The sequence below is a fragment of the Sphaeramia orbicularis genome, chromosome 6 (assembly GCF_902148855.1).
Source record: "Sphaeramia orbicularis chromosome 6, fSphaOr1.1, whole genome shotgun sequence".
NCBI lineage: Eukaryota > Metazoa > Chordata > Actinopteri > Kurtiformes > Apogonidae > Sphaeramia > Sphaeramia orbicularis.
Window position 1 is genome coordinate 19,442,979 of NC_043962.1, and position 26,581 is coordinate 19,469,559.

The 26,581-nt window shown below is 41.0% G+C and overlaps 1 protein-coding gene across 4 annotated transcripts in view; it reads right to left on the bottom strand.

The window, feature by feature from the left end:
* Positions 1-26,581, bottom strand: part of mob2a (MOB kinase activator 2a) — a 70,156-nt gene that overhangs the window by 1,652 nt on the left and 41,923 nt on the right. For 3 of the 4 annotated variants that reach the window (XM_030135908.1, XM_030135906.1, XM_030135907.1), the window contains exons 2-4: positions 7,461-7,621; positions 5,751-5,844; positions 1,005-1,129 (exon numbers count right to left, since the gene is read on the bottom strand). In XM_030135908.1, coding sequence (XP_029991768.1) covers positions 1,005-1,129; positions 5,751-5,844; positions 7,461-7,621 — 380 coding nt within the window. Of the gene's footprint in view, positions 1-1,004; positions 1,130-5,750; positions 5,845-7,460; positions 7,622-15,403; positions 15,605-26,581 lie in introns of those variants that run through there. The other variant, XM_030135905.1, reaches the window with a different exon arrangement.

A 26,581-nucleotide genomic window follows, 5' to 3' on the forward strand; every position in this document is an offset into this window, starting at 1 on the left:
GATTGGCAGATGCAGATATACAAGATGATATTTCACTGACAGCAGTGGTTGATGTTTATCTGTTATGTTATATAAAAGGTAATTTCACATATTTGTATAATTGAATGAATCTGTGCTTATTCAAAGACAGTGACTGAAGACCTGACAATCAGACAGTCTGTGTTCAAATGTTTTACAGTCAAGAAGGCTTTGTTTCTGTAGCACAAAATACAGAATAAATGAAAAGTGAAACAAACTGAAAACATTATTATTGGCATCAGCTACAGGTAAAACTGTTCTACAAATATCTGTCAGTACCAGCCAAGAATTCAAGAATTTCACAATTGGTGCATCCCTGCTGTGGGTTATAGTTTACTCAGATCAACATTATTTATTTCCAAAAAAAGAAAAAAAATCCTCAAGGAGATAGTTAGCAGAATTTATCGAACGCCTATTAAACAAGCAGCGATGTCTCCGAATGCTCCCTCTACTATGTTTTACACAAACACACAGAGCTTTTAAAACATAGAATTAACAAAAACAAATGTAAATCCTAAGCAGCTGGGTACTTTACTCAACAAATTCACCATTGCTAAAGCAAGAATGTATTTGTATTCACTCTATTAGACTTTTATATTGACTACTTGTAGTTGAGTCCGGGGTTTGGCACTCAAAGCTTTACTTCACTTTTTACTTGTACTTTTAGTTTTACTTTTAAAAGTGTGCAGTATAAGGGTCCTAGACGTGTATTGTGTGTTTTTGTGATGACTGATATTAGGCCACCTCTAACCACAATCTAATACTTGTCACTAATGATTTTTAAGAGTCTTTACACATATCAAATCAGCCTGAGTACAGTTAGTTTGATCTTATTACTCAGAGACTCCCAAACCCATTCAACACTAAGTCTCAGCACCATTGACATTTCCTGCTTGTAACTGAACCATATGAGGCAGTAGGGGGCAGCAGCAGGCAAGCATCAGAGTCTTCAGACCTGACAAAGGCACAGGAACAGGACCACTCACCATATTTTGTGGGAAAGATTTCCTCATCTGTGACCAGTTTCTGACAAAGACTCATTACGAAGTCAACGTATTGTGGAGCAGTGCACTTCGTCTTCTTCCCCCTCTCGTCATACCAGTAGTATATTCTAGAGATAAAAAGAGAAAACATGTCAATCACTGTTGGCACATACATGCTACATAGTAAGTCACACAAACAACAGGATACTGTTACTCAAGTGTGAACAAGGTTCAATTAATCATAATGAATGTCTTCTAAAGAATGTCTGTGGTTGAGAAAAACAAGACTACTTCCTGGAGTTTAAAATTATCATGTTATTCACACACACACACAGGGAGGAAACATTGCACAGGTGATTTCTGAAATGAAGTCATGTATGACGACGATAACCAGGCTTTATTTCATCAGTCAGGGAAAACCCAAATGGTCAATGATGCCTTTGGTCCGAGTCAAGTGAACCTGAAGACAGACACCACCCAGAGACTTTGTTGTGTCTCATACTGACACATTCTCCGAACATATCGTGTGTTCATGTTTTCATTCCAGTGGACTCGCAGCCCCGAGCTTTAATTTCCTGATTGGGCCAAATTCCCCGCCGTCATGGGAGTAACGGGACACTGATCCCCCTCAGTTCTCTGGCAAGACCCGCGGCTGGTCAAACATTTCAGTAGGGGGTGACCCAGATAGGGGATTCCTGAGTGGGCGGCTTGGGTTTATAGTTAATGTCAAACTGCAGGAGAGCAGCAGTGGGTGATGGGGCGGGAGCGATGAGGATGTGGAGGGTGTGCAGATGAGACTGAGGGACTAGAGCACGGGTGTCAAACATACAGCCCATGGGCAAAACCGGCCCGTGGGATGAATTTGTAGAATGCAAAAATTACACTGAAGATATTAATCATTTAGGTTCAGGTTTTACATTCAGCCCAATTTGATCTGAAAAGGGTCACACCAGTAAAATACTATCATAACCTTTGAATAAAGACAACTTCATATTCTTCTCTTTGTTTTAGTGTAAAAAAGGTGCAATTATACAAACATGTTTAGACTTACAAACTGTCCTTTCACAAAACATGTGAATAACCTGAACAAATATGAACCTGAAATGTCATAAGAGAAATAAGTTTCATTTTAACAATATTCTGCCTCTTACTAAATGTGTATTTGTAGATCCACTGTGATCTGTACATTGTAATGCACAAGTTTAAATGATATAAATGAGGCATAATATTGTTAAAATTGCAAATTTACTTAGTTATTCACATTTTTTTAAAATGATAGTTCATAGATGCAAATGTTTTCATAAAGTAATTTTACTTTTTTACTCTAAAACAGAAAAATATTTGGAGTTGACATTTTTTATATGTTATTATTTTACCAGTCCGGCCCATTTGAGATCATATTATCTACTAAAATGAGTTTGACACCCCTGAACCAGAGGAACCAGGACTCGAAGTGGACCGAATGCTGAATGAAATGTGCCCTAAGGTGCAGCTGCAGATCAGGCCGCGAGCCATAGGGATGAAGACATTACAAATCCTGAGGAATGTAAAGAGTCCACATAACTGACCCTGCAGGAGGGACCTACTGACCACAGGACCAGGACCAGAGATTTACCCACTTACTCACACACCATTAGTCTGTGAGTGTGTGTGTAGGAGACTGATTAAACTACAAACCTGCCTCCTCCACGTCAACACAGACATGATGAAGGTCTGACCATATATGGAACAAAATAACGCCACTGACCCTTTATGAACACACAGATCTACTAAGTATTAGTCACTTTCTACTCTTTTGTCATTTTCGCTGATGCAGACGGTGTTGTCGGTACAGTTAGTGCTGTTAATGAAAACCCAGACGGAGAAAATGATGTTTATTGAAAAAACCTACAACAAATTGAAGATGACATACAATTCTGGGTGTGCACGAATGATTGATCAACTGATTAATCCAAATGTTAAGCATAGTTGACTTACTTGGGGTGGGGGTATAGGAGGAGATTTATGCTTTACTTCATAGAGTTGTTCAACTGTTGTGTTTAGAAAAATATACGTCATACTTATGGTTCACCCACTCCTTCACTGTTGAGTTATTTTGGTTTGGGCGGAGGGCAAGTTTTAATGATGTAGTCATGACTCGTCAACTTGAAACGGCATGAATATTTGACTTAAAAAAGAAAAATGTCCACCCCTGCTTTGCATCATATGGGACTTCTTATGAAACATATTTGATGTCACATTCATTAGTTCTCATCTTTCAGCTTGTATAAATTAAGCCTTTCCTCATACCTGACAAACTAAATGAAACCTGAGCTAATAACTTCCTCAACATCAAATTGACAAATACTTATACACTCATAAAACTAAACTGGAATGAAACCAAATTAAAGACTGGATTAAAATACGAACTAATGAGAATTTCTCTGCTTTGACATTTCCATTTTGACATTAAAAGAAAAGGCTTTAGAAACAAATCTCTACTTTTAGGATATATAATGTAGATTTGAGATAATATCATGTCATCCTGATGCATACACAGTGTAAATTCTATACTTGAACAATTAAAAGACATTTAAAAGGAGTGCTTTTTAAGTTTTGACAGACATATTTGATGAATAACTACTAACGGAACATAAAAAGGTTTGATCAGACGTTAATTATTGACCCTAATGAGCTCAACCAGTGGAACCAACTATCAGCAACCATCGCTTATGTACTGAACACATTACCACACATACACACCCATCTATCTACCCACTCGTACAAAATGAGTCTAAATAGCTACCAAATGGTTCTTTTCCCTCATAGCTCATGGAAACATTTTCTTCCAAAAATAGTGCTGAGCTGTGCCTTAGGGCAGGGGCACTGACGCTGCTGCCACTGTGGCTCAGGCAGTTTTCACCACAGAGGGAGGGGGGGGTGACAGGACCTGCATGGGCAGGAAAGGGCGGGGTGCTGGACGGCGAGCAGCAGCGGAGGACGGGATCATACATGGTGAGGCTTTCAGCTTTAATAGTGCCCATCAGGCTTTACTGAGAGACTAAAATGCATTTCAGTGAGGCTGTGAGGTGAACTGAGAAATGTCTTACTCTGTTTTCTCTCTCCGTGAAGACATTAACTCTGTTTTCCACAGTTCAATAGGCTGCGCAAACAAAAACATGCTGATCTCTCCTGCTGTCTGTTCACTTCACATAAATCAGGCCAAGCACGTTTTCTTCTTTCTTTTGTCAGGGTGTGGGTACTAATGGCACCTTAAGGCGACAGCAGTGGAAATAGCCACTGTTGACTGAGAGGTTAACTCGTGACGAACTTGTTTCTCACAGCAAATCAGTCAAATGTGTCATTTCAACAGTCGAGCTGTTCATCTCTGCCAGATTTTTGTCTTGTGTGTGTGTAGCTGAGCTAAATATAATGTGTTAAAAGCTCTGCAGTGACTGTTGTAGTTTGGAGAAGTGTGGGGAATCTGGTTTTTCCAGCCTTCAGTATACACACAGGGGGAATGAAGGCCTCTGTGGAAATACAAGGGCTCACATATAAAGACGCACCCCACCCTGGCAGGGCAAACTAGTTAGATAAATACTTACAGTTAGTCACCTCCCCTCTGTTAACACTGAATAAAAACGCCTCCATGTTATGATTATTGTTAAACTTAAACCACAAAGCTGTTTCCCGCTGTACACTGAACAGTAGCAATTACCACCTTTGGAGAAAACTGCAGCTACAACATTTTTGTACAAAGTCAGAGTGGTGACGTCAGGGTGGAACAAAAGTTTCAAAGCCGACTTCTTTGGTAACAGTTTGATCACAGCACTCCATCTGGGAGTGTGTGAAGTGAATGTAATGATGTTAGCAGACATCAGACAGTGTAAATAGGACTGTGAGGGATTAAAGTGGAGCTCCATAGGCCTGTCCCCATACATGTCCATGTCCACATATCCAGCTCTGATTCTGAATGCCGGATGAGACATCACACTCTGGTGTAACACAAAAATACAAACTATAACACAAACACTACCATGTATCCATGTTACTGTCCAGTGAATTAGAAAAAGAAGGGAATTAGTTGTGCTTCATCAGGTAGTTTACAGGGATGGTTTCTATAGAATCATTTGTACTTATCGGTTCGCACGACCTGTTCCCACTACCAACTATGTTTTTGGACTTTATGCGAATATCGCCGATGTCACTACTAAAACAGCTGATCACTTTTGTGAGTAATAGATTTTCTACGGAAGGACTTATTTGGAAAATGTGCCTCCATGTCCTATTTAAGAGTATTTTTTAAAAAAGTAAAAAAAACTTTGCCAATGTTTCTTCACATCCCACCATCTCATATCTTCTCTCAACTATACATTATGACTTCAATAAAAAGCCCCAGAATTACATGAAATATAGACTAAATGGTCTGTAAATGTCATCACAAATACTGGTGTACAGTCTTAAGCTGTTAAATCTGCTGCACTGCAGCACAGACACAGCTGGCCTGGAGACACAAAGGTGCCACACTGGGTGTACTGCAGCTCTAAGGTAAATATACAGCGCACTGTAGAGCATTAAAGCTGCATACTGCACATTCCAAGACGGACTGTACTTGAAAACTTAAAGATCAGACTGAACATGAGTATGCCCTCAGGGTTGCGAGCCTCCCCTTGATGAATTAACCAATGGGATGGTAGATATCTGATGAATAAACCAATGAGCCTCAGCAGGTGAGCGATGAATAAACCAAAAGAGGGCGAGATAACTTACGTGTTGCAGGCCGTCATGGCTTGACAGGTGTCCCCAGTGCAGAACTCTGAGATGGTACTGTACTGCAGGTTGATAAGGTTGAAGAATGTTGTTGCTGCAGAAAAGACAAGAGCAGAGTTCACAGCATGTCATTTCACGTCGGTCGTATCCTAAAAGCAGCTTCACAGTCACAGAGTTACTTATGAAAATACTTCCAGGACATAAAAGTGAGCTATTTCTGTCATGTCACCTTAAGGTGATGACAATACACCAACGGTATTGTACACTGCTTTCTATCCGTCACCGTCATCAGTGGGACAGTCACAGTCACATGTGCAAACTAATCCATCAAGTAACCGCCGCCTTCATCAGCGTATGAGCTGCAGGAAAAAATGGGAGGTGGCTGCGGCACTGACACACATTTCATATGTTGCTCAAGTCAGTTAGAAATGAAATGGGCATTTCTGCTCTGAGAAATGTTTTCAAAGCCTGAAAAGCTACGAAACAAAGCAGTGAGCAAATACACAGAGGATTCAGTCACAAATATTTGAGATTTGTTCATGTAGAGCAGCACTAATCCTGGAATGGTGACACACTTAACATTTATCCTTTAGTGTAGAATAAACAAGTAGCTGTAAGTTAGCAATAAAACACTGGTTTTATGTCGCTGCTTCATGTTTTATTATTTCCACTGACTTATTCTAAACTTTGTTCCAAACTAAACTTATGTGCAAAGCTTTAGGGAGCCTGAACCCCATAAACAACCCTTTAAAATGTCTTTTGACCATGATTTTGAGTGTCATGTTGGCCTAGTAATCCTGTTTAACATTACACTGTCTGTGCTGTCATTTCTCTCAGTTGTTTTTGTCTCTTCACTTCCTGCCTCCTTAACTTGGAAAATACTGAGTGAATTACTGTTGGTTTATGCTTGGATGTAATGAAAACAATACTCAGCACTATTGTGTTGAAGTATTATCCCAATTAGTGGTGATACAAGGTAACGCAAGCCATCTTATGCAACCTCCAGTTTATGCTGAAAAACACATTAGCAGGTGAAAACACAACCCATCTGTTTTATATAACAATGTTTTAGCAACAAAATATTTGAGGAATGATTTAATGTTTTCAAGCGATTGCTGAGCATAGGATACGTAACTAAAACAAACCCAGAGTCAGCGACAAAATAAAAAGCCTCATGAGGATCAATCAAGTTGCCAGGCTGCAGTGAGTTTACACAAATCCACAAATGACGCTCGTAATGGTGACCATAAATTTCAGTAAGAGTTAAAAACTTGCCGCTGTGCTAGGTAACGTGAAGACAGAAGCCAGCAGTAAATGATGTTGTTTAAAGAAGCGGTGTGTGGTGTTATTAGGAACAAGGCTATGACAGTGCAGTGCCGAACCTGGATCATGTTAGGAACTTCACAACTCAAGAGCTGCATCTCCTGCAATGTGAACATCTTGTCATGTTCTAATGTCAAGAACATACTGGTATAGACAAACAGTTCCAAGGCCCTAAGGACAACTTTAAACACACTTGAGCAAATGCTGAGCTTCACAAGAGGAAGTTTTAGGTCACAAATAAGATAAGAGGCAGCTTTCATGTACTAACAACCACGGAATTGTGTCACAATGTTCATCCGTGCAGTAGTGAATTCCATTCACATCAATTTCCTTCAACTTCACAGACTCGTATATATTTTACAATTAACCACCATTGTAATCACTCACTGTTGCTGGCTAGCCATTCGTTGAGGTCTATCTCTCTGGGCAGCACCACTAACTCCTTGAGGTCGAAGTCCACCACGCGTATTTTTGTGAACTCCGGCTCCAGGTACTGCTTCTTCTCTTCTGCCGGAGGCTTCTTTCCATTTGGCTTCGTCTTCGACTTCCTGCAACATAGAAGGAAACAAGGAGATGCAAGTTATTTACAAGTTAATTGGTGCAATAAAATATCAAGGAAGTCGCTGTTTTATTTTTAAGGAGAAAAGTGCACATGTGCGATCCAAATCACTGCTGAGACTAGTGGTGGAATATTTCTTTTACTCAAGTGCAGTGTTTGATTGAGATACTTTGTAGTTCTGCTCCACTGCATCTTAGAGGAAAATATTGTACTTGTGACCTGGTAAATTTGCTCACACTGTTGCTTTTTCACTATTTTTTATTAAAAACATCATATTCAAATCTTGTATCAGTATGGATGATAGTTTAAGTGCATTTTGCTGTAAGCACTTCTGTAGTAACATTTTAAATTCTCCAGTCCTTAAAGATCTGATATTCTACCTCATGACTCAGCGATGGCTTCTACAGGACTGATTGCATATGCACTGTCTTGACAGGACGATATGACAGCACAGCAGAAACATACATCATCCAGTCCGATATACCATGAGTAATGGCCGAATGTCGTGCCAGTGCTGAATGCAGATAATGAATCAGTACAAGTTAGTTCTGAAGAAAAATTCCACAAGTCAGTGAGGGTTATGTGGTATGCATTAAACACACTGTAATGTAAATCTTTTAATCAGATAACCTGAGTCACAGAGAAAGTTAAGAAATAGAACCTCCAGTTAATTTTATGACATTGAATTCCCAGAACAGCCTGAACAAGGAGTCCTCTGTTTCTGTACCTGACCCCCCGGCTCTGACCTCTGACCTAATCTTAACTCTATAGCCACGCAGACAGCCGTCCCCAGTGCCTTGTACTTCCACTGCTAGTTTTAGCACAGGGATGTCATATCACACTCTTCCTGCACTTCCAGGACCCTCCTCCCCAGCCCCCCACCTCTGTCTGTATCAGCAGAGGCAGTGTAATCTGGGGTCAAAGGTTGAAAGGCTTCATACACAAGTGCAACCAATAAAGAGACACAGTTGTCTGGAAGAGATGACCTTGAGTGATCACATCGAAAATGGCAGACTAATACAATTGGCTTCTCTGAAATCGTCTTTGAGTTAAGTGGATTCACACACGTCTTTATTTAGGATAATTACAAACCTGTGAATGCACAGTTGGATCATTATTCTTTTTGACTTGTACTAATTCTGCTTCCATTCCAGACATTTCTCTGCATCTTTATCCCTCTCCTTCTTGGCTCTGCTGCTGTTGTTTGGGTTTGTTTAAGGACAAGGGAGTTTCAGTTTGCTCCCGGAATTTATTATGCTTTTGTTGACCCTCATTTCCGCTGTTCCAACACTCTTCTATATCTCCAGCTCTTGTTCCTCCGTTCTCCACACCCACCATCTAAACAATGATCCAGCCATGTACTCTTGGCTCCAATTTCCCTCTTTCCTTCCCAGTCACACTCCCAGATCTACCATTCCTGCAAGACGCCAGCACCAGCTCTCAGAGCTTTAACAGCAGCAATCATAAACAATATTTTCCAGCAGCAGCCAAAACCCTTCTCACTTACACTTCGGTAAAGAGAAAAAGAAAAGACTGGAAGTCTGGAGGAAAGAAAAGGCATTACATTCACGGATATTTGTAATCAATTCATGGAGAGGGGAGACAAAACAAAGGGGAAGCAAGTGGAGAGGAAGAACAGGGAATAAGAGGAGATGGTAGATTGACACAGGCCTGGCTGATATCCATGGGAACTAAGAAACACTTAGAAAACATGACAGGACTGGGGAGCACGAGGCCTCTTTGGCCAGATCACAGTGTTCAAAAATCCTTTTGCAGTTTAATTCCCCTCTCCAGGAAGCACTGCCTTGCTTTCCACCTCAGCAAACAGGGGGGAAGGCATGTCAACACATGGATGCACACACTGTGCCTTGAGATCTCAGTCTGTAGCTCCTTACTTTGTTACTGTTGGTGCCTGCTTGGTCTCATCTGATCTATCAGCTATGAGAAATGGTTACCTGTAAACTCCCCTTAGGCCTCCTGACTAAAACATTAGGCTACGACTTCAAACATGCTTACAAAAATCATGACACATACAGTACTGGTAAGATTTCCCATGGGCTGCTGGGTAATGCTTCATTGAGACATTTGGCTCTTACAATCAGGCAGCGCTCACGCTTGTTTTTGGCCTCATTTTAAAACCAAGGACACCACAGATTGCACTGTTGGCTAATTATTAATGACCAGCCACTTTCTGTTTCACCTGTTTTCTCTTGTTGCTCTGCTTTTTTTTTTTTAAATCAGCCCTGGGCATCAAGAATGGTCCCTCGCAAATTCAGATTATTTTGCTCATTTCAGTGTATAATTTCAAGAAACATATCTTACACATTTGTTACGCTGTAATCCAATTTATACTAATCCCTTATCTGACAACTATGGAGTGGGAAGAAAAAAAAAATCTTTTGCCTGCCACTTTCTAAATACCATAAAAACAAACACCCTTTTTTGTTTCCTCTTCATCTTTCTGTGTGCTTCAATGGTCTCCATTGTGACCACTTTTAATATGACCCTTTTCTAAATTTATAAGCCATTTTAGTGTTTTTTTTCTCGTTATATGTCTGCTTCTTTTTCTGCACCTAAAGTTGTTTTTTTTTTGGCTAATAATTGCACAGACATCTTCATGTGGTTGGAATGGTTTTACATGTTCTGTCATGTGAGAGAGCTTTTCCCGGTGAAATAGCTTCCTGTACAGATATACTGTCAGCTTGCACAACATTTCAAAGGCTTTGCTAAGCTCCTTGGAAACCTGTACGGATCCTAAGAAATCAGACTCGCCACCCACACCAAACCCCCCCCCCCCCCCCCCCCCCCCCCCCTACACACACACACACACAAAGCTATTTCCTGCCTATGTAACTTCATTTTCCATACAAATACGCCTCCTCCTCTTCTTGAGAACATTTGTGTGGTATGGGGAGGTGAAATTCTGGAGCCATTAGTTTATTTTAGGATAAAGAAAACTTCCTCTATGCCAGCACTCCTCCCCTCGTACGTACATAGCCCGTCTGCGCTACAACACACACACTGCTTTGTCTGTTCTTGGTAAAGTTCTCCCAGGCAAGTCTTTGCCATAAAAGGCAGCGGATGCCTCTTTCTCCTCACCAGATCAGCTACAGATCAGGGCAGAAGGTGAGAGCAGAGGGGAACTGAGGCACATGTCTTGAAACCAGCCTGCCTGGCACCAATAGGGGCTGGTCTATGATATAGGCTCATGATCTGAACAACACAAGTCACCTAAATCTAGTCATGTATGCACATTTGATGTCTTTTGAAGCTCAAGTGGAGCGCGAGAAGCACGAAGACAATCCTGCTGGTGTTTATCTGCAGTAAAACCTAGAGGGAAATGGGGCTGTATAGTTGGGTGACATGGAGGTCAGTGCTGCAGAGTGACTGACCTGACAGCTGTTCAACTCCGTCTGTTAGCCACTCTCTGGAGCCTTTCACTTTTCACAGCAACACCACCTCCCCCTCCACCAGTCGTATTCACTCTCTATACCTTGCTTACAATCCACAAACAGTATACCAACATGCACACACTCACACCTGTGCTTACAGGCACTCGTGCACACTCTTTGACCATGGCTGTAGAGCCCCTCTCCCTTTTCACAATCAACCCAGCTGGTCACGACAGCTGCGTCATGAGCCTGATCCCACCCGAGACTTTGAGAAAATCCACAAGAAGTGAGTCTTGTCTGGTCAGAGTGTGTTTGTCCAAGCACGTGTGTGATCAGCAAGTCCATGTCTATGCTGTTCAGCCTTCATACAAGTGTGTTGAACATATTTCTGTCTGGTTGTACAATAGCACATGCTTTGTTGCTTGGCTGCTGAGCGTTAGGTGAATACACTAGGATATAAAACTTCTGGTGAGGAGGAGCAGTCTGCTGGCAGGTACACAACAAGGCGGTCTCACTACTAAAACCTGGTTTCAATTAATCCTGAACTAATTTGGAGCCGCATTACCGAACAATCCTGGAGAATTAGCTGAAGTGCTCACTATGGAGTACTACAATTAGCTACTAAAAATTTCACACAAGACTCAAAAGGGCAAGATTAAGACCACACAGCTTTTTCCAAAATTGGTAATCACATCCACTTACAAAAAAATGGATGGATTCCATCAATAACATGTGACTTAGAAACCAGAGTTCCTTTTGTGCTTTTATAGGTGCTTTGTGATTGCATAAAATTAGTTTAAAAACAAAACATGTAATGATTTTCCACTGTAGCCCCAAGCTCCTGCCAAGGCCTGAACTGTACAGCTGTTGCTTTCACCAGCTCTCAGACCACAAAGCAATATAACTATTGTCCCATGTATGTGGCTAATGCAATCTGTGAGGGTGAAAAGTGCATGCAACACCATACACTGACAACAACAAAAGACTTTGATTTCATAATGGAGATCATTACACTATAAAAAGCAAAGACACTGATAGTTCAGTAAAATTCAGTGATGTCAGAGGCAGGGGGGTTTCGTTTTCACATTTATTTACATAAAAGATGTGAGATGCAAGTACAGCATCTTTCTCTGAAACAAGAGCGGGTCCAAAGTACAGAGATATGCTTCTCGTGTCATCATTTGGCCCCAGTAGGACTGTTTTCCTGGAAAACAAACTGAGTCTCTATGATAAGGATATGAGAGATAACAAACCCCACAGATAATAATCACATCGTCTGCCAGTTATTGGGAGGAATCAAACTCTTCTAACTAACCTGACCTTCAAACATCACCTGATCAGGTCAAAAAGGATCATCCGAAGATGAAAGTAATCTGATTGTAGGCTTCATAGCAATCAGGGCACAAACAGCAATAAAACATCAATGCCAACAAGATAATCATTCCAACAGCTATTGATAAGACGCAAACTCGTTTCATGAGCTCTGCCATTTTCTAAGAGAAGCAGTTTCAGTCAGAGGGATCACTTTTCTTCAAACCAAGCCTCCTGATCTATTTTAGTATCCAAATTGAATACATTCAAATGGCTTTTTCTCCGAAAAACCACAGGCCGAGGACAGCAGGCAGACTGAGCATAGCAAAGTTAAACCACAGGAGCCATTACAGGGCTAAAAAGAGACCAAGTAAAGGACGAACTGAAGCAGAAGTTCAGCCTTGCAATGCTGAAGTTGACGGCGTAGCTAGTCTGTCGCCCCTGAAGTTTCTATGTGGACTCAAGCATGCACACACAAACACTGGGTTCGTTTTAGTTCTGGAGTGAAAAGATAAGAGGGAGACAAAAACAAAGAAGGCCCAGCTGCCACCACTTAATCAGTAAGCGTCACCAGGGGCGTCAGCAGCACTGTAAATCAGTAAATGAGGATTGTATCCAGGGTACAGGCCGAAGCATGTGCGCATTAAAATACACACACCCGACTAATTTAGCTACTGACCCCATCCTAGCACAGCGCTGGCTACTTCCCCTCATCATCCTGTGCTAAATCCCATTCAGTGGCACTCAGGCCTGCAGAGTATGTAAGGACCCCCCGCCAGTATTATAATGAAGCCTCATCAGCATCACAACGCACATGTGACAGGAAAGGGGGTGCAGAGAGATAAGAACAAGCCAACACTTGGCTAAAGCAACACTGTTGGAAGAAGGTACGCTTTAATTTTGATTTGGCACGATATGAGTGAATGAGGAGGATGTGCTTGAAGAGCTGAATGAGATTTCTTTACACTGATCAATCCATCAGAGTGGTTGCTGAATATGAATCAGAAAGTACAAGAAAGAAGATAGGGCAGTGTGGGGTAGTGCAGTTTTTCCACATAACTAAAAAGAAGACGAGCAGACTTTTCTGAAAGAACCGTTAAGATTACACACCCATACATATACACACTTGTTGGACTGGAACACTAACGGCTATCTTTGTCAGTCTAGCATTCATACCTGTTTCCAAGCCAAGGGCACTCAACCATTCACTGGCGGAGGAAACATGTTATAAGTGGAGCTATAAACAGGTCTGCTACACCCCCAGCACCCTCATAAAACTCCAAACTATGCATCCTTGTTAACTTAGATAAGTGTTTTTGTTCAGTTTTGCCTCAAGATGACAAATGTGTGAAATCCCCCTCCTGTCCCTCCCAGGCAAATAAACTGAAGGTGCTCTTCTTTGGTAACCAGCAGATTTCTTAAGCAAGACCGTGAAGTTGTCTGTAATATAGGTGCAGCAGAACGTGTCCCTACCTGCCTCACTTCTTGCAACAGTCATAACACACACTACAATAACATTCAATTACATCCTGCTCTCAATCTGGTAAAAATCCTAACATGGTGCACACTCGCCACATCCTCACTTACAACAATAGGCTTCTCACTCTCTGCCTCTGGGCTGCTGCTTGAAAAGACACCTGTCCTCAGACTTGAAAGGTAAGAGGAAACTTCACCAAAGCCCAAAAAGGACAGTCTGTGCCCCGGAGGAACACACTCATAATGACTGTATGTCTTTTTCACATGACGCAGAAACGCACAGATGTAAATGGGCTTAGGAATTGCATTAAACAAAAGCTCTGACATGGTATTTTTCTTGATCTTAACAACTTCTCTGTGATGTTTAATAATGACCAGTAGCCTGGGTGTTTGTGTTTGACATACAAACACAGTGTTAAGACTCCTATTTAGGTCATGCATTCCTATGGTATTGCTTCTGATTGGCCATCTAGATGACAGCAACAACAACTAATCCAGAAGCCTTTAACACAAATACTAGGTCACAAATACTTTGTGCAGCACACACAACCAGATGCATGTCACGAATACTTGCAATTGTAGAACCAAACTGTGTGATTGATTCCTTCCGCTTTCAGTTAACAATCCAGCCTGCATATATTAGAGATGGGATTTAATAGCTAAACTACTTTAACCCATCTGCTTCTACTTAAACAAAAGTCAGAGGAATTTTTAAGAGTGATCTTAAAGAACTGCCCATTTCGGTTTTCTCAGTTAAACGTTAAAATGGGTCCTTAATCATTCATTAGACTAGATGAGGAGACAGTGTCACGTTTCTCTTGCTCTTGTTGAGTCTTGCTGCTGAGAGCTGCAGGCAATAGGAATGATGCGTTCAGGGTCCAGTTCCCTATTACCTGCTGCTGAAAGGCAGTGACCCAGGAACCAGAGGGTCCAACTAAACTACTGCAGACAACAGTCAAGTATTGCAGAGCATTAAGCATTTACACACTGGATAAATGTGAGTCACGTTGCTTTTTGCTTTATATTCACACATTAGCTCTGTTTTAAAAGGAACTAAGCGCTTGTAACGCTGTAATAAAAGCAGTGAAGTTGCAGTTAATATGAGGTAGAAACCTGCTCTGTTACAAAAACGTACTATCAGATGAGTAAATAAAGTAAAAAAAAAAAAAAAAAAAAAAAAAAAAAAAAAAAACAAAGCGTGTATTAATAAAGTTAATTACTATATACTGTGGTCTGTCCGAGCTCCGCATTGTACCTCTCATGTAACCTCACGTTGAAAGTCAGAGGAACTCTCTTTTCTGTCGCGTTATTTCTGTTTTATTGTAGGAAAGTATTAGGATCTATAAAGATGAAATACCCATGTTAAGTGTTAGCTTAACAATTAATGGGTTAGCTTAATAATTATGCTTCTTTAGTGTTTCCGGTCGTCGACCTGTCGCTGAATCTCTGATATAAAAGAAGGAATGAAGTACAAATTGAGATTGAGCCCTTCTCTGCTAAAACATTTTCCAAATAAATAAATAAATAAAACTCGACTCGGGGGTTAATTAAATAATCCACTGTGACAAATTAAAACGGACACGGAGGTTTACCTTAGTACTTTTCCGACTGCTTGTAGCACCATTTTGCAACTTAGTCCGTTTTTGGAGTTTCTCTGTGAGTGCATTTCCGTCTTATCTCCAGAGAAAGCGCAGTAATCTCCGACCATAGCTCAAAACATCAAGAAAATACGTCAAAATCCTTTCCCTCTGAGTATTAAACCAGTACGGTCCAGTCCACGTCAGGGGATCTTCACTCTGAAACTCTGAGTTGCTGCACGAGAGAGAAAAACTTGTGAAGACTTTGCAAAATCCCCGCCCTCTTTGGCTTTTTTGTCCAATCAGAAGAGGGATAGCGCGTTGAATGGGCGGGCTGTACTGACGTGACAGTCTGCCCATGTGGACGTGGTCTGTATGTAGCAACAGGTGGGCTGCTAGTAACACCGCACTGCATAGGAATAAAAAGGTGTTTGCTACATTTTATATACCTGTTTTACGAGAACACGTTCACAAGAGCATGGAGCATGATGACCTTTTGAATGAATGGGCAAAAAATAAAAAACAGCTGGACGATTAGTGATGCATTCCTTACAACACTGCATCAGGTTCCAAGATCAGATATTGAATAGTAAAACATGTTTTAGCACATGACTTCATTGTAATGAACCAAATCAATGTACATAGTTTTGTTTGTGTAATGGCTCGAAATAATCTTGTTTTAAAATAATCAAGAGGTTGGCACTGCACCGTTATAAAATGCATATACTAAGAAGTCTGAATATTTGAAATAATGTATTTACACAATAATACAGCCTGCAGAGTTATTCTTTTTATTGCAGAAGAATTAGCAGAATTGTAAAGTATTTTAGTGCTTCAGTTTCAGCAGGAAAAAGCAGTGAAAATATTGTAAATATAGCATATAAAGATTTTTCTTTTTTGGGTTTTGTTTTTGCATTGGTGTCTTTGTAATTGTCTGTCCTGCGAAAAGTCTCTGACCAACTTGTGACTCTCACGTCCAAACCTACCCCCTCAATCCTTGTTTACCTCTTGACGACTTTACAGCACAAAGGCTCAAATCGGGGGTGAAGTTCTTCTTTAAAGCCCTATATTAGTGAGCCTGTGCAAGTTGCTAAAACCAAGCTTCAGGCTTACTTCTGCATTACTCCCAAGGTATAACGTGTGGTTAAAAACACGTGGATTTTCACAGCGCTACACTTTTTGCATTGTGAGAAACTGTGCCATGTTAGTTACAGAGTGCACATTGAGAATGTGTGGCAACATTCCTCCTGTTGCTTCTGAACTTCACCTGGACAGCAAGTATGACAGGCTGGCAGCATTCAGACAAGTCTAAACGTGTAAAAGCTGAAGAACCAGTGAGAGAATCAAACAAAGCCTGTTTGAGAGCCAAAGGCAGGTATGTGGATATGTCTGGGGGGCAAAGCTTTACTCACCAGAATTTTTTTTTTTTTTTTTAAGCATAATAGTTTTAGAAATATCATTTTTCACATACGGGCCTAATTTCAAGCATGAGTTCAATGGAGATTCTAATTAAACTGTCAAGGTAAAGCAGTGTCAATAATGCTTTGGCATCAAATGAGCAACAGGAAATGAACACTGAATGCTGAAAGTTGAGCAGCTCGTGAGAAGATTACAAGTAGTGTTACAAACCATCATTCCCTCACCCTTCCTCCCTCTAATTACTGCCTCTCAACAAGCATCCTCTCTTATTCTCTCTCCTACTGCCTTCTTCACACATTTCTCCTCCCATCTTTGGTTTGTTCTTACGCGCCTCTCCCTCTCATTGTCTCGCCTTCCCCTCAAAAAGTCTATTTTTCCCTCTCACGCTCTTCAGACAAAACTTATGGAGCCATGGTACAGCTGCGGATGTGACAAATACAAGAAAATCTATGTGGATCTCTCATGCAAGGTGCTGTATATGGGCGTATGTCCTGTACAAGTCCTGCATGTGCAAGCAGTTGAAAGAGGGAAGATGAAAGAGATAGAGAGGCTGTATGTATGGGAGTGAGTGATTGGTATGTCCGATGGTGTGTGTAGTGTCTGGAGGCATGTTTACTGTGGACGCGCAGACCCTCTGGTATGCATGTTTGTTTATGCTTTAAAGCCACCATGTGATATAAAGAAACATCTTAAAGAATCAGAGGGGACAGGGGTCTAGCTGGCGCCTCTCTGCACCCTCATCCTGCTCACCACAGTGGGGGTGGGAAGGCGGGGCTGCATCACCTAGAACAGAGTGAACCAGACTGGGTGGAGCTGGGTGATCCAGAGGCCTCCTGAGGGGCATGAAGAGGGGAATGAGACCAGAACAGGCCGCCGACTTTTCCTCTGGTTCTAAATATAACGCAGTGCACATAGAACAGTGTGAAAACAGTGAGGGGAGGGGTAACATGCGGTGTTAGTCTGTCAGCTAGTGTGTGTGTGTGCCGTTTATGTGTGTGCTGGAATGTACAAATGAGTATTCATCAGTAACTGTGTGAAGAGACAGACTGAGCTGGGGAGGGGTATATAGACCTATAAACAGGTGTGGGGTTTGGTGTTGAACAGAGGTAACAGATAAAAGTGTTAGTTTTCCACCGTAGTTCGGATACCTTACAGCGTTAGGGTTCTGAAATTACAATAAAATGCTTTTATTAACAGCTGGCTGAGTATTTAAAAAATGAGGTATACATATTCACTGTTAGCTACTTGCTTTTTACCATACTCATTACTTATTAATGTATTATAATGCATGAAAATATTCTATAGCTAGTAGGCCATTAATTTGAAGGATTTCCTCAATAACCTCCTGATTATTGCTAAGTTACAGTAAGAAAGGAAGTACATAAAAAATTACAATCTTAGTACGCTTTGCTCACAATGGCCATAAGGTAATATCAACTTCCATGGTTCTTTACAAAGCCCAATAAAGAGTCAATGTGCTACTAATGTGTACACAACCATACCACAGTGGAAAACTATAAAACTTTAACTACTGCCAGTGTATAACACCAAACCTCACACCTGTTTATTGGTCTGTATATTCCCTCTCAGGTCCATCTGCTCACATATTTACAGATAAATACTATCATTTCAAATAAACATTGATTTCATAGAGCATTTTAAAACATGTTTGTACCTCTTAAAATGAGGAGTCTCAAAACCTTTTTTAATATCCCTTCTAAATTTGTCACTAAAATTTTAGTAAATGGTCAAATCACACACATTTAAGTGCCTTGCTGTGTTAGACTTTGTCAAACCAACTGCCACCATGCCAAAAGCTCATTCACAAAGTTTTTCTGTAAGGTGTGGCATGTTGAGAATCCAAATAACATTTTATTATTTCGTTTTATAGGCCCAACCCGCTAAAACAAAAGCACTTCCCAATTGTTTATGACAGTGTGATGGTTATACTAAAAACAACTGAAGGTGCTACTCTTGAAGCATGCTGCAGAAAATAAATGTTGAACTTGGTACCTAAATGATCATTTCCCACTGTTGTTCAACATATCAAACATATACAAGTTAAAGTTACATGTGACAGTATAATATTATTATGTAGCACTCCTTCACCACTTGTGACCACCCCAGAGAAAGCATTTTGTCACTGTAATGGAAATCCCATGCTCAGCGAACTTTCCATTAATTTGCTTCAAACTACTGGACCCGTGCGGTCTCTGAAAATAGAAGACATCCATTGAGGATCAGTGAGGCTTGGCTCAGGCCTGTGCTCCTATATTCACTGCTCAGTTAGACGGACAAAGTGCTCTAATGAATCAGGCTCTGAGGTTAATGAACAGGTGGCTTTTAGCTTAAAGTGCCCCTTTTTCCCCAGTTTAACAGCCAATATGCCCCATAACCTACAGGTTTTTCACGTCATGTGAGCTGCTCGCTAACAGAGCAGGTGGAGACTGAAAAGGTGCCCCTGATCCACATATGTTTGACCCATCAAATGAGGTCTTACGCAACCTCTTACGTGGATGGAAACCAACGGTTGCATACCATTGTCTGGCGTACAGAGGTTTATTCATTCTTCTCTCCTACCGTCACAGCCACCTTTCTTTTCTTCTGCCAAGACAAGACATGGCATCTGTTATGTGTCAATTGCTGTAACTGAGCCACAATAGGTAGCTTTTTGACTGGCACCCCTTTTTACAAGCACATTAGCTCATAGTAACAGGCACATGCAACTTTTAATAAACTACAGCACTTATTTGTGAGGTAGGTGAGGAATTTTTAGGATTTCATAAAAACCTTGAAATGTACCTACACGAGAAAATCTAAAAAATAACATTTTTTAACTGCAAAATCACACAATCTAAAGTTGTGGAGGTAGGAAGTTCAATTAGTACTTCGCAGCTGCTTCACATGTGATAACCTCATCCAATGAAAACCAGCCTTGAGACAAAAACAGGAAAAGTCTAGATTTAATTAGAAAACACATCACTCTTTATAAAGAAGGGAGGAGAAGATAAAAGGGAGTTCATGGAAACACTCTGACGTCAGTCCATTGTGAGTGATAGATGTGTTGAGCCTTAATCTGATGACTGAAAAGTGACAATAAGAAAAGTAACCAAAGCAGTGACTGATCAGACCAGCAGATAAAACTGGGAAAACAAAAACAGCGGTGAGAAAAAAATTTGAGTAATTCTAATCATCAAAATATTGACGTCATAACATGCAGCTCTGGAAAGAAACGTGATGAATACAAATTGGTGTCTGCTTAATAGTGGACAGAGACACTGGAAAGCAAAGCTTGAATGAAACACAAAAAAGCTGAAAGTTGTCCAAAAGAGTAGGAAATTCTGGACAAAGCATGTTGGGTGGGGGGACTTGTTCCTCTTAAGTGAGACGGATGGCTGGCCCAACAGGTTGGGTCTGAAAGTCAGCGGACATTCCACCTATTTGAGACAAAGAAAACACTGATCCCAGGCCAGCAGTAGATGACTCACAGCCCCAGCAGATGCGCCTTGGGGCCTGGCAACAGCTCAGTCCCAGCCCCGGCTAAAGCAGTTCTCCAGCCAATCGCAGCATGGATCAAAATGACAGACAGGTCAGGCGCCCAACCGTGTAAAACGCAAAACGAACAAGTAGAAGTCAGAGCAGTTCCAAGTGGCTCTGCAAGACCTTCAGCTGCCATCCATCGCGTTGTGGGTGTGTGGGATTCTGTAGTGTGTTTAGGTAAGGTCTTAGGCAGTGAAAACAGCGCAGACTGAAGGGTCTTTAGTGCCTGGGGGTTTTCTATAGGCCAGGATAAAGGTCAGCAGGGCCAGGAGACACTCTGCATACTGAACCCAGCGACCTAACATACAATTCCAACTGGACACTCATCAATGAAGCAGAGATTTAAAAAAATAAAAAATAAAAAAAAATAAAAAAGCCGTAGTTTGAAAAATGTGAATAACTGAAATACATCATGTGCTGACCACTCTGCTCCTAAAGAGGAAAAGCAATTAGTGCAAGTATTGAAAGATGCCAAGAGAACTGGGGCAAACTAGGGTTGAACAGATTCTTGAAATCACCTTACAGCCACATGCAAAAATCAGATAGCAGGATATTAAATTTTATGATAAAAGGTAAAATGTGTCACAGGATACCACTATCATTGAACAAATGTGGTGTCACACAAACGACCTGACCGACAAGTCTCCATTTAGAACGGGATATACTTATAGTGCAGACTTCAGCAAAAGTCATTCTCATTTTTCTACTTTTTCTAAAAGTGGGGAAAAAAACTATTTTGGGTAAAATGAAGACTCATATTACACTTTTAATATCTGTCAAGTTAGATATAATATGACTTTTTGGCATAGAACAAACTTATTTGCATTTCCTTCCATTTCTAGAAAGTTATACAGTTTTTGCAGTGCTTGCCTGAACATGTGCTGAAAAATCCTGGGCAGAATCAGCATTTTTAGTTTTGCAAAGTACCAAAGAAACATCCATTGACACCTTCTTTGTATAGGACACTTCAGGCATGTATAAATAGGTGTGTTGTCACTGCCATTCCATCTTTATGACTTAAAAATGTATGGCATTTTACCATGTCAAAGACAGGTACCAAGTCTTTGAAATGTGGAACAGATATCCATTGTTCATGGCCAGTAGTTCTTCTCTGACCTAATTCTTTCTACCTTGATGGTCTTCTATTCTCTTTTTCGCCTGTTCACACATTTTCTCCCTGGCTTCATCTCACCATTGCTCTGCATTCCTGTAGGGGAAGGGCTGCATGCAAAGACATGCCATTGCTCTCTGCACACACAGCCTGGCTAAACAAAGAAGAGCTGAGGAGAAAGCGCAACATGTAGAGAGAATTAAAGGAGGTCAAGAGCTGGAGATTGAAGACATGTAGCTCCAAGTTTGGTTTGACTTGACTTCTCTTGTTTGAGAGATAAATGTGCACTTGGTGCGCAAACATATTAGGGTTCAAACTTCATGCTCCATTTAACAGCAGTAATGGTACAAAGGGAAAATACTAGGCTGTCTAATTGCCAGTGAATTCATAATCCAATTAGAAGTCAGGTTAGTTTGGATTTCAGAGCTGGTCCTGCATACTTTTGGCTGCTGGCGCCCTTTGCAAAGAGCAGAGGGTAGCCAAGTATGCTTGAAAGATGGGAGGCCATGTTTTAACTGGTTTATGACTGAAGGAAGGCTTCAGCAAGATGGAAGACAGGAGATGAGAAATACCAGACTCATGTCCAGACATTTATAAATCACCATCTCCATGGATACTGCTTAGAGGAACAGAAACGGGCCAAAACGAAACATTATGAAGTGCAAAGAAGGATGAAATAGGAGAAGGTACCAGATTAGGGAGGAAGGAAGGAAGGAAGTGAGAAGAAGGGAGTAGCAAAGATTAGTTAAGGGAGAGGGGTGAACACAGGGCAACGGAGGAGGCATGGAAGTGAAAAACAGAATTAAATGAGAGTAAAAACAGAACTGACTAGAGTCAGAGTTTGGCTTGGTGAGGGAGGTTGTCACAGCATGCCCTGGCCGCCTGCTGCACTCCTCCTCCCTACATTCCTAAGCACGGGAGAGTCGCTATCCATCCCATAATTCATCACCTGGGCAGCCATGCACCTGTCTGTCAATGTTAGAGCAGACAAACATACACACACACACACACTGCATACCATGAACCCCAAGGCATAAGTGCAAGGTCAGCAGTGACAAACGCAGTTGGTATATTTGCAGGTACAGTACGCTTAGCGGTCATAATGGAGGAGACACAGGTGAGGAAGCACAGCTGTGACATGCCTGATGTGTTGCTGCTTCACAGGTGTTTACGACACCAGAACGAGACTTTGTCTTCAGGTAAAAGGGTAATGGTAATGAAACTTTCTGTGCTGCTAATGGCTACAGATCAGCGGCAAGGTCACTTCATCTGTGTCATGAGATTGATCACATGACATAGATGACTGGAGGATAAAGACAGTGTGAGAAAGTCAATGCACGGTGCAGAGGCTCTCTAAAAGACAAGCAAGAAAACGAATCACAGACTAGATAAAGTCAGGACATCGGCAAACAAAGTGTTCTTGTGATTGTACTTTGGCAAACAGTATGAACTACTCAAAAAAGACAAACAGAACTTTTATCAAGCAGTTGATTTTTCATATGTGTGTAAATTCTGAAATGAAAGTACAGCCAGTGATCTACTGTCATGTATGACTGACACATTTAAACACACTGATTTAGCTTTTAACAATACACTTCAGTGCAAATACATGAATAAGCCTTTATTGTTGAAATGAATTAGTGCTTAATTGACATCATGCATGAATCATACTAAATGACTGCCTAATTCAACAAATGATCGATGCTAGTGAAGATAGAGAAAAATAAAGAGAGCGGAAAAATAGCATACCGCTATTATTTTAGAGGTTGCCCTAAAATGTCACAAATTATACTTTCAGGGAGTTCAAGGATTTCATATCCTGCTTGGAAGTCGCTTCTTGACTTTGGCACAAGGAGAGGAGAAAACAATCTCTCACTCCACGGCCCATTAAGTAGCTGTTCTGGACCTTTTTATCATATCAAATGATCCTCATAAGCACATGGATTTTGCTCAGTTATTATGGAATCGTAGATGTTCAGATTTCCTCATCTGGGTGTAGTGATAACTGTAATCGCATATGAATTATACGAATTGCACATCACATATTTCTGCTCCACGAGGAAGCAAACATTACCCCAAGGCTACACTTCTTCCCCGTACTCTAACAAGTCTAAGAAAGGACAAGAATGTGAAGCTTTTCCTGGGAAGAATATGATAACCTTGGCACTGATGCTAGGACACACACACACACTAAATTGGCTGAACTGACTGAACTCCCAACTGTAGATAAAATTCAGAACATTTCTGAACCAAACCAAAACATTACCTACAGATTACAGTTCCAATATAACACAACAGAGCACAGGGTGTTTTGGCTGCAGTGCTAGGCCTGTGAGAGAAGAACATTCCTTGTTTTATACACAAACAAACAGATTGAGGTTTGAGAACAACACTGCCACCTGCTGGCATAACTTGTAGGTATACAGAGCTCTTATATGAGGAAATTAAAATCAAATACAAAGCCACATGAGAGAACTTTAGAGGAAACTACAATGACAAAGCTAGGATTAAGCACTAAATATATGGCACACACTTGCCACATAGCCCACTACTTGGTACAGTCATCTAAAGCTTGCACAACCTCCCACCAGCACCAAGTTTTCCACTGGACTTTTCCACTTCAGGTTTTATATTGGGGGGTGTAGATGCTCAGATGTGTGTTTTTCTTGTGATACTTGAAAACAAAACTGAACCAGAACCATGTTATAGATGCCAGCATCCTCTGAAGACTGTTAACTTTAATGAGCGACTTTCCACTACTGCTACGGTTGAGTAATAAAAAGAACATAAGAGAAGTGTAAAAAAGAAAAAAAGAAGCCAGACAAGGGGCAACAGTATAGTATTTTTTTTTTCCTGACTAAATAGAGGTGAAGTTTGGGAGTTGGTGACGTAAAAGAGAGGTGCAAAGGGGAGAAAAGGGGAGAGCTGTGGTCAAACATATGCTGCTGTTTGCTCAGGAATACAAGAAGCAGTCTGTTTGTGTGAATTTTAAAGAGTGGAGAGGAGGGGGCTTGATAGAGGAGAAAGAGCGTCATGGAATAGAGGGATAAAGCAAAGAGGACGTGGCGGGAAAAGGACTGAGGTAGCACCCATGTTTGTACAGGATGTGTGGGTGTAGGGCAGAGTATGATGGGGTAGGCTGTGGTTCACTCAGAATGAATAGAGCTCTCTTCTCATGGTCCTGAGGAAACATTTTTCTAAAATATAAAACAACAAAACTAGAGCAAGACCAATTCTAACCAGGACTGAGAGATTATATAGCCCACATTTCATAAAGCTGCCGTGGGACAGACGGTAATGTGCGAAAAGCTTAACACAGATGCAACTTCAACGTGTGTTTTTAATACAGTCTATGTACGTCTATTCATACTTGGCATTGGAATGTGTTTTCACATGCATCTCAAGTGGGATTAGATCAAAAATTAATAACACTCTAGTACAAATTAGCATTTGCTGGAGACATTTTGGATAGGGCTAGGTAAAAAAAAATCAATTTAATCAATCTTAGATCAATTTCGTTTTAATTTTGCATAATCGATTAATAGTAGATGAGATCAATTTTTCAGAGCAGGACCGGGAGTACGCGGAAGCACGACCGGCTCCGTCTTGCGAACCCCAGGGGAAGACTTGGTCTCGCTCGCCACGGCTCTGGCGCGGAAAAGACGCAGAGGAAGGGTGGGAAAAACCCCTTCGCTGGAGGTCCTCCCGGCCTCAAACTCAAACCCGCAGTGTGAAGGAACTGGTCGCCCGGAGGTTCTCCGAGGCGAGTTGCGGAAACCGGTCATTCTTGGAATAATAACTTGGATCCATACTATCACCTATGGCTGACTATGGAGTTAGAGAGAGGAGTAGTAAAGCGACAATGTCCGACCACTACGCTCCCTGACCAACAATCACAGAGCGCAACCCCACCCCCGCTCCAATTACGGAGCAGGGGTGGGGTTTCTTTTTTTTTTTTGTATAAAGTTGTGAAACTCGTCCACAAATGTGAACAGTGGGTCTTAGGAGGTTAAGCTGACTTTGTGAATCAATCAATACCCTCTTTACGTCAATCTGAAAACTTTGATACTTTTGTTTATTTTTAAAAGACTCTCTTGCATCTTTCGCAATGACTGGATCTTCAAATACTTACAACATTAAACCAGATTATGCAAACTGGGGATCAGTCATTTCCTCACTTGGAGGAAAACAGTGTCAAAGTGTCACTAGAGTGCACTCAAGCAGGACCATACATGTGAAGCACTGTTAATTTAACCCTGTATTTCTAGAAATGTTCTCTTTAAGTAATTTCGACCAGAGCTGTGTGAAGAGGCCCAAAAATTAAATCTCTTTTTTTTAGTGTTATGGAAAATTGTCAACTGAAGTAAAAACATGACTGAAAAAAAACTAGATGACATAACTGGAGATTTACATTCACAATTAATATATTGTAAGAAATAAACAGGTTTGTGTTGAGCAAGAAAGGTCTAGAAAGAAATAACCTCAATTTTATTTTGGGTTTAGGCATGTTTCATAATTTTCAGAACGTTAATACAATACATGTGATGGATAGGATGTCAGTTCTTCAGTGTGACCCTGGAGACATTCACGTTCACACTGTTAAATAAAGGTACTGAAGGTCCCACGGTGGGTGACTGCCAGTTAGCTGTTTGCGCAAAATAATGTTCCCACTCTTAATGCCGTGATCAGAAACTTAATGTATAAATTCATAGGCTGACTGGAACTGTCGCAGAATAAAATTATAAATGCAGTTGTCAGACCTGGGAAGACCAGTGTCAGGTACACATCTGGATAGTGCTTATATGAAATGAAAGGTTACATTTTACTGTATGTGTGTGGTTGTTTTATTGTTATGTTTTTTTAATATGGACCTTTGAGACTGAAATAAAGATTGACTGATTGATTGATGGGGCCCAGATCAGCTCGGGTCTAAAAGAGATCAGATCACGAAAAATCTCATCAATGCCAGTTCTAAACAGAGCAATGGAAACAGGTTCAAATATACAGCACACAATAGCGGCACTGTGGGGACTGTTGGTGGGTCTTAAAAGCAAATGATGCAGAGATAAAGAGAAGGGTGTGTGGGTTCATACGCAGAGTTTGGGTGGCTTTCTGTTTTTTTG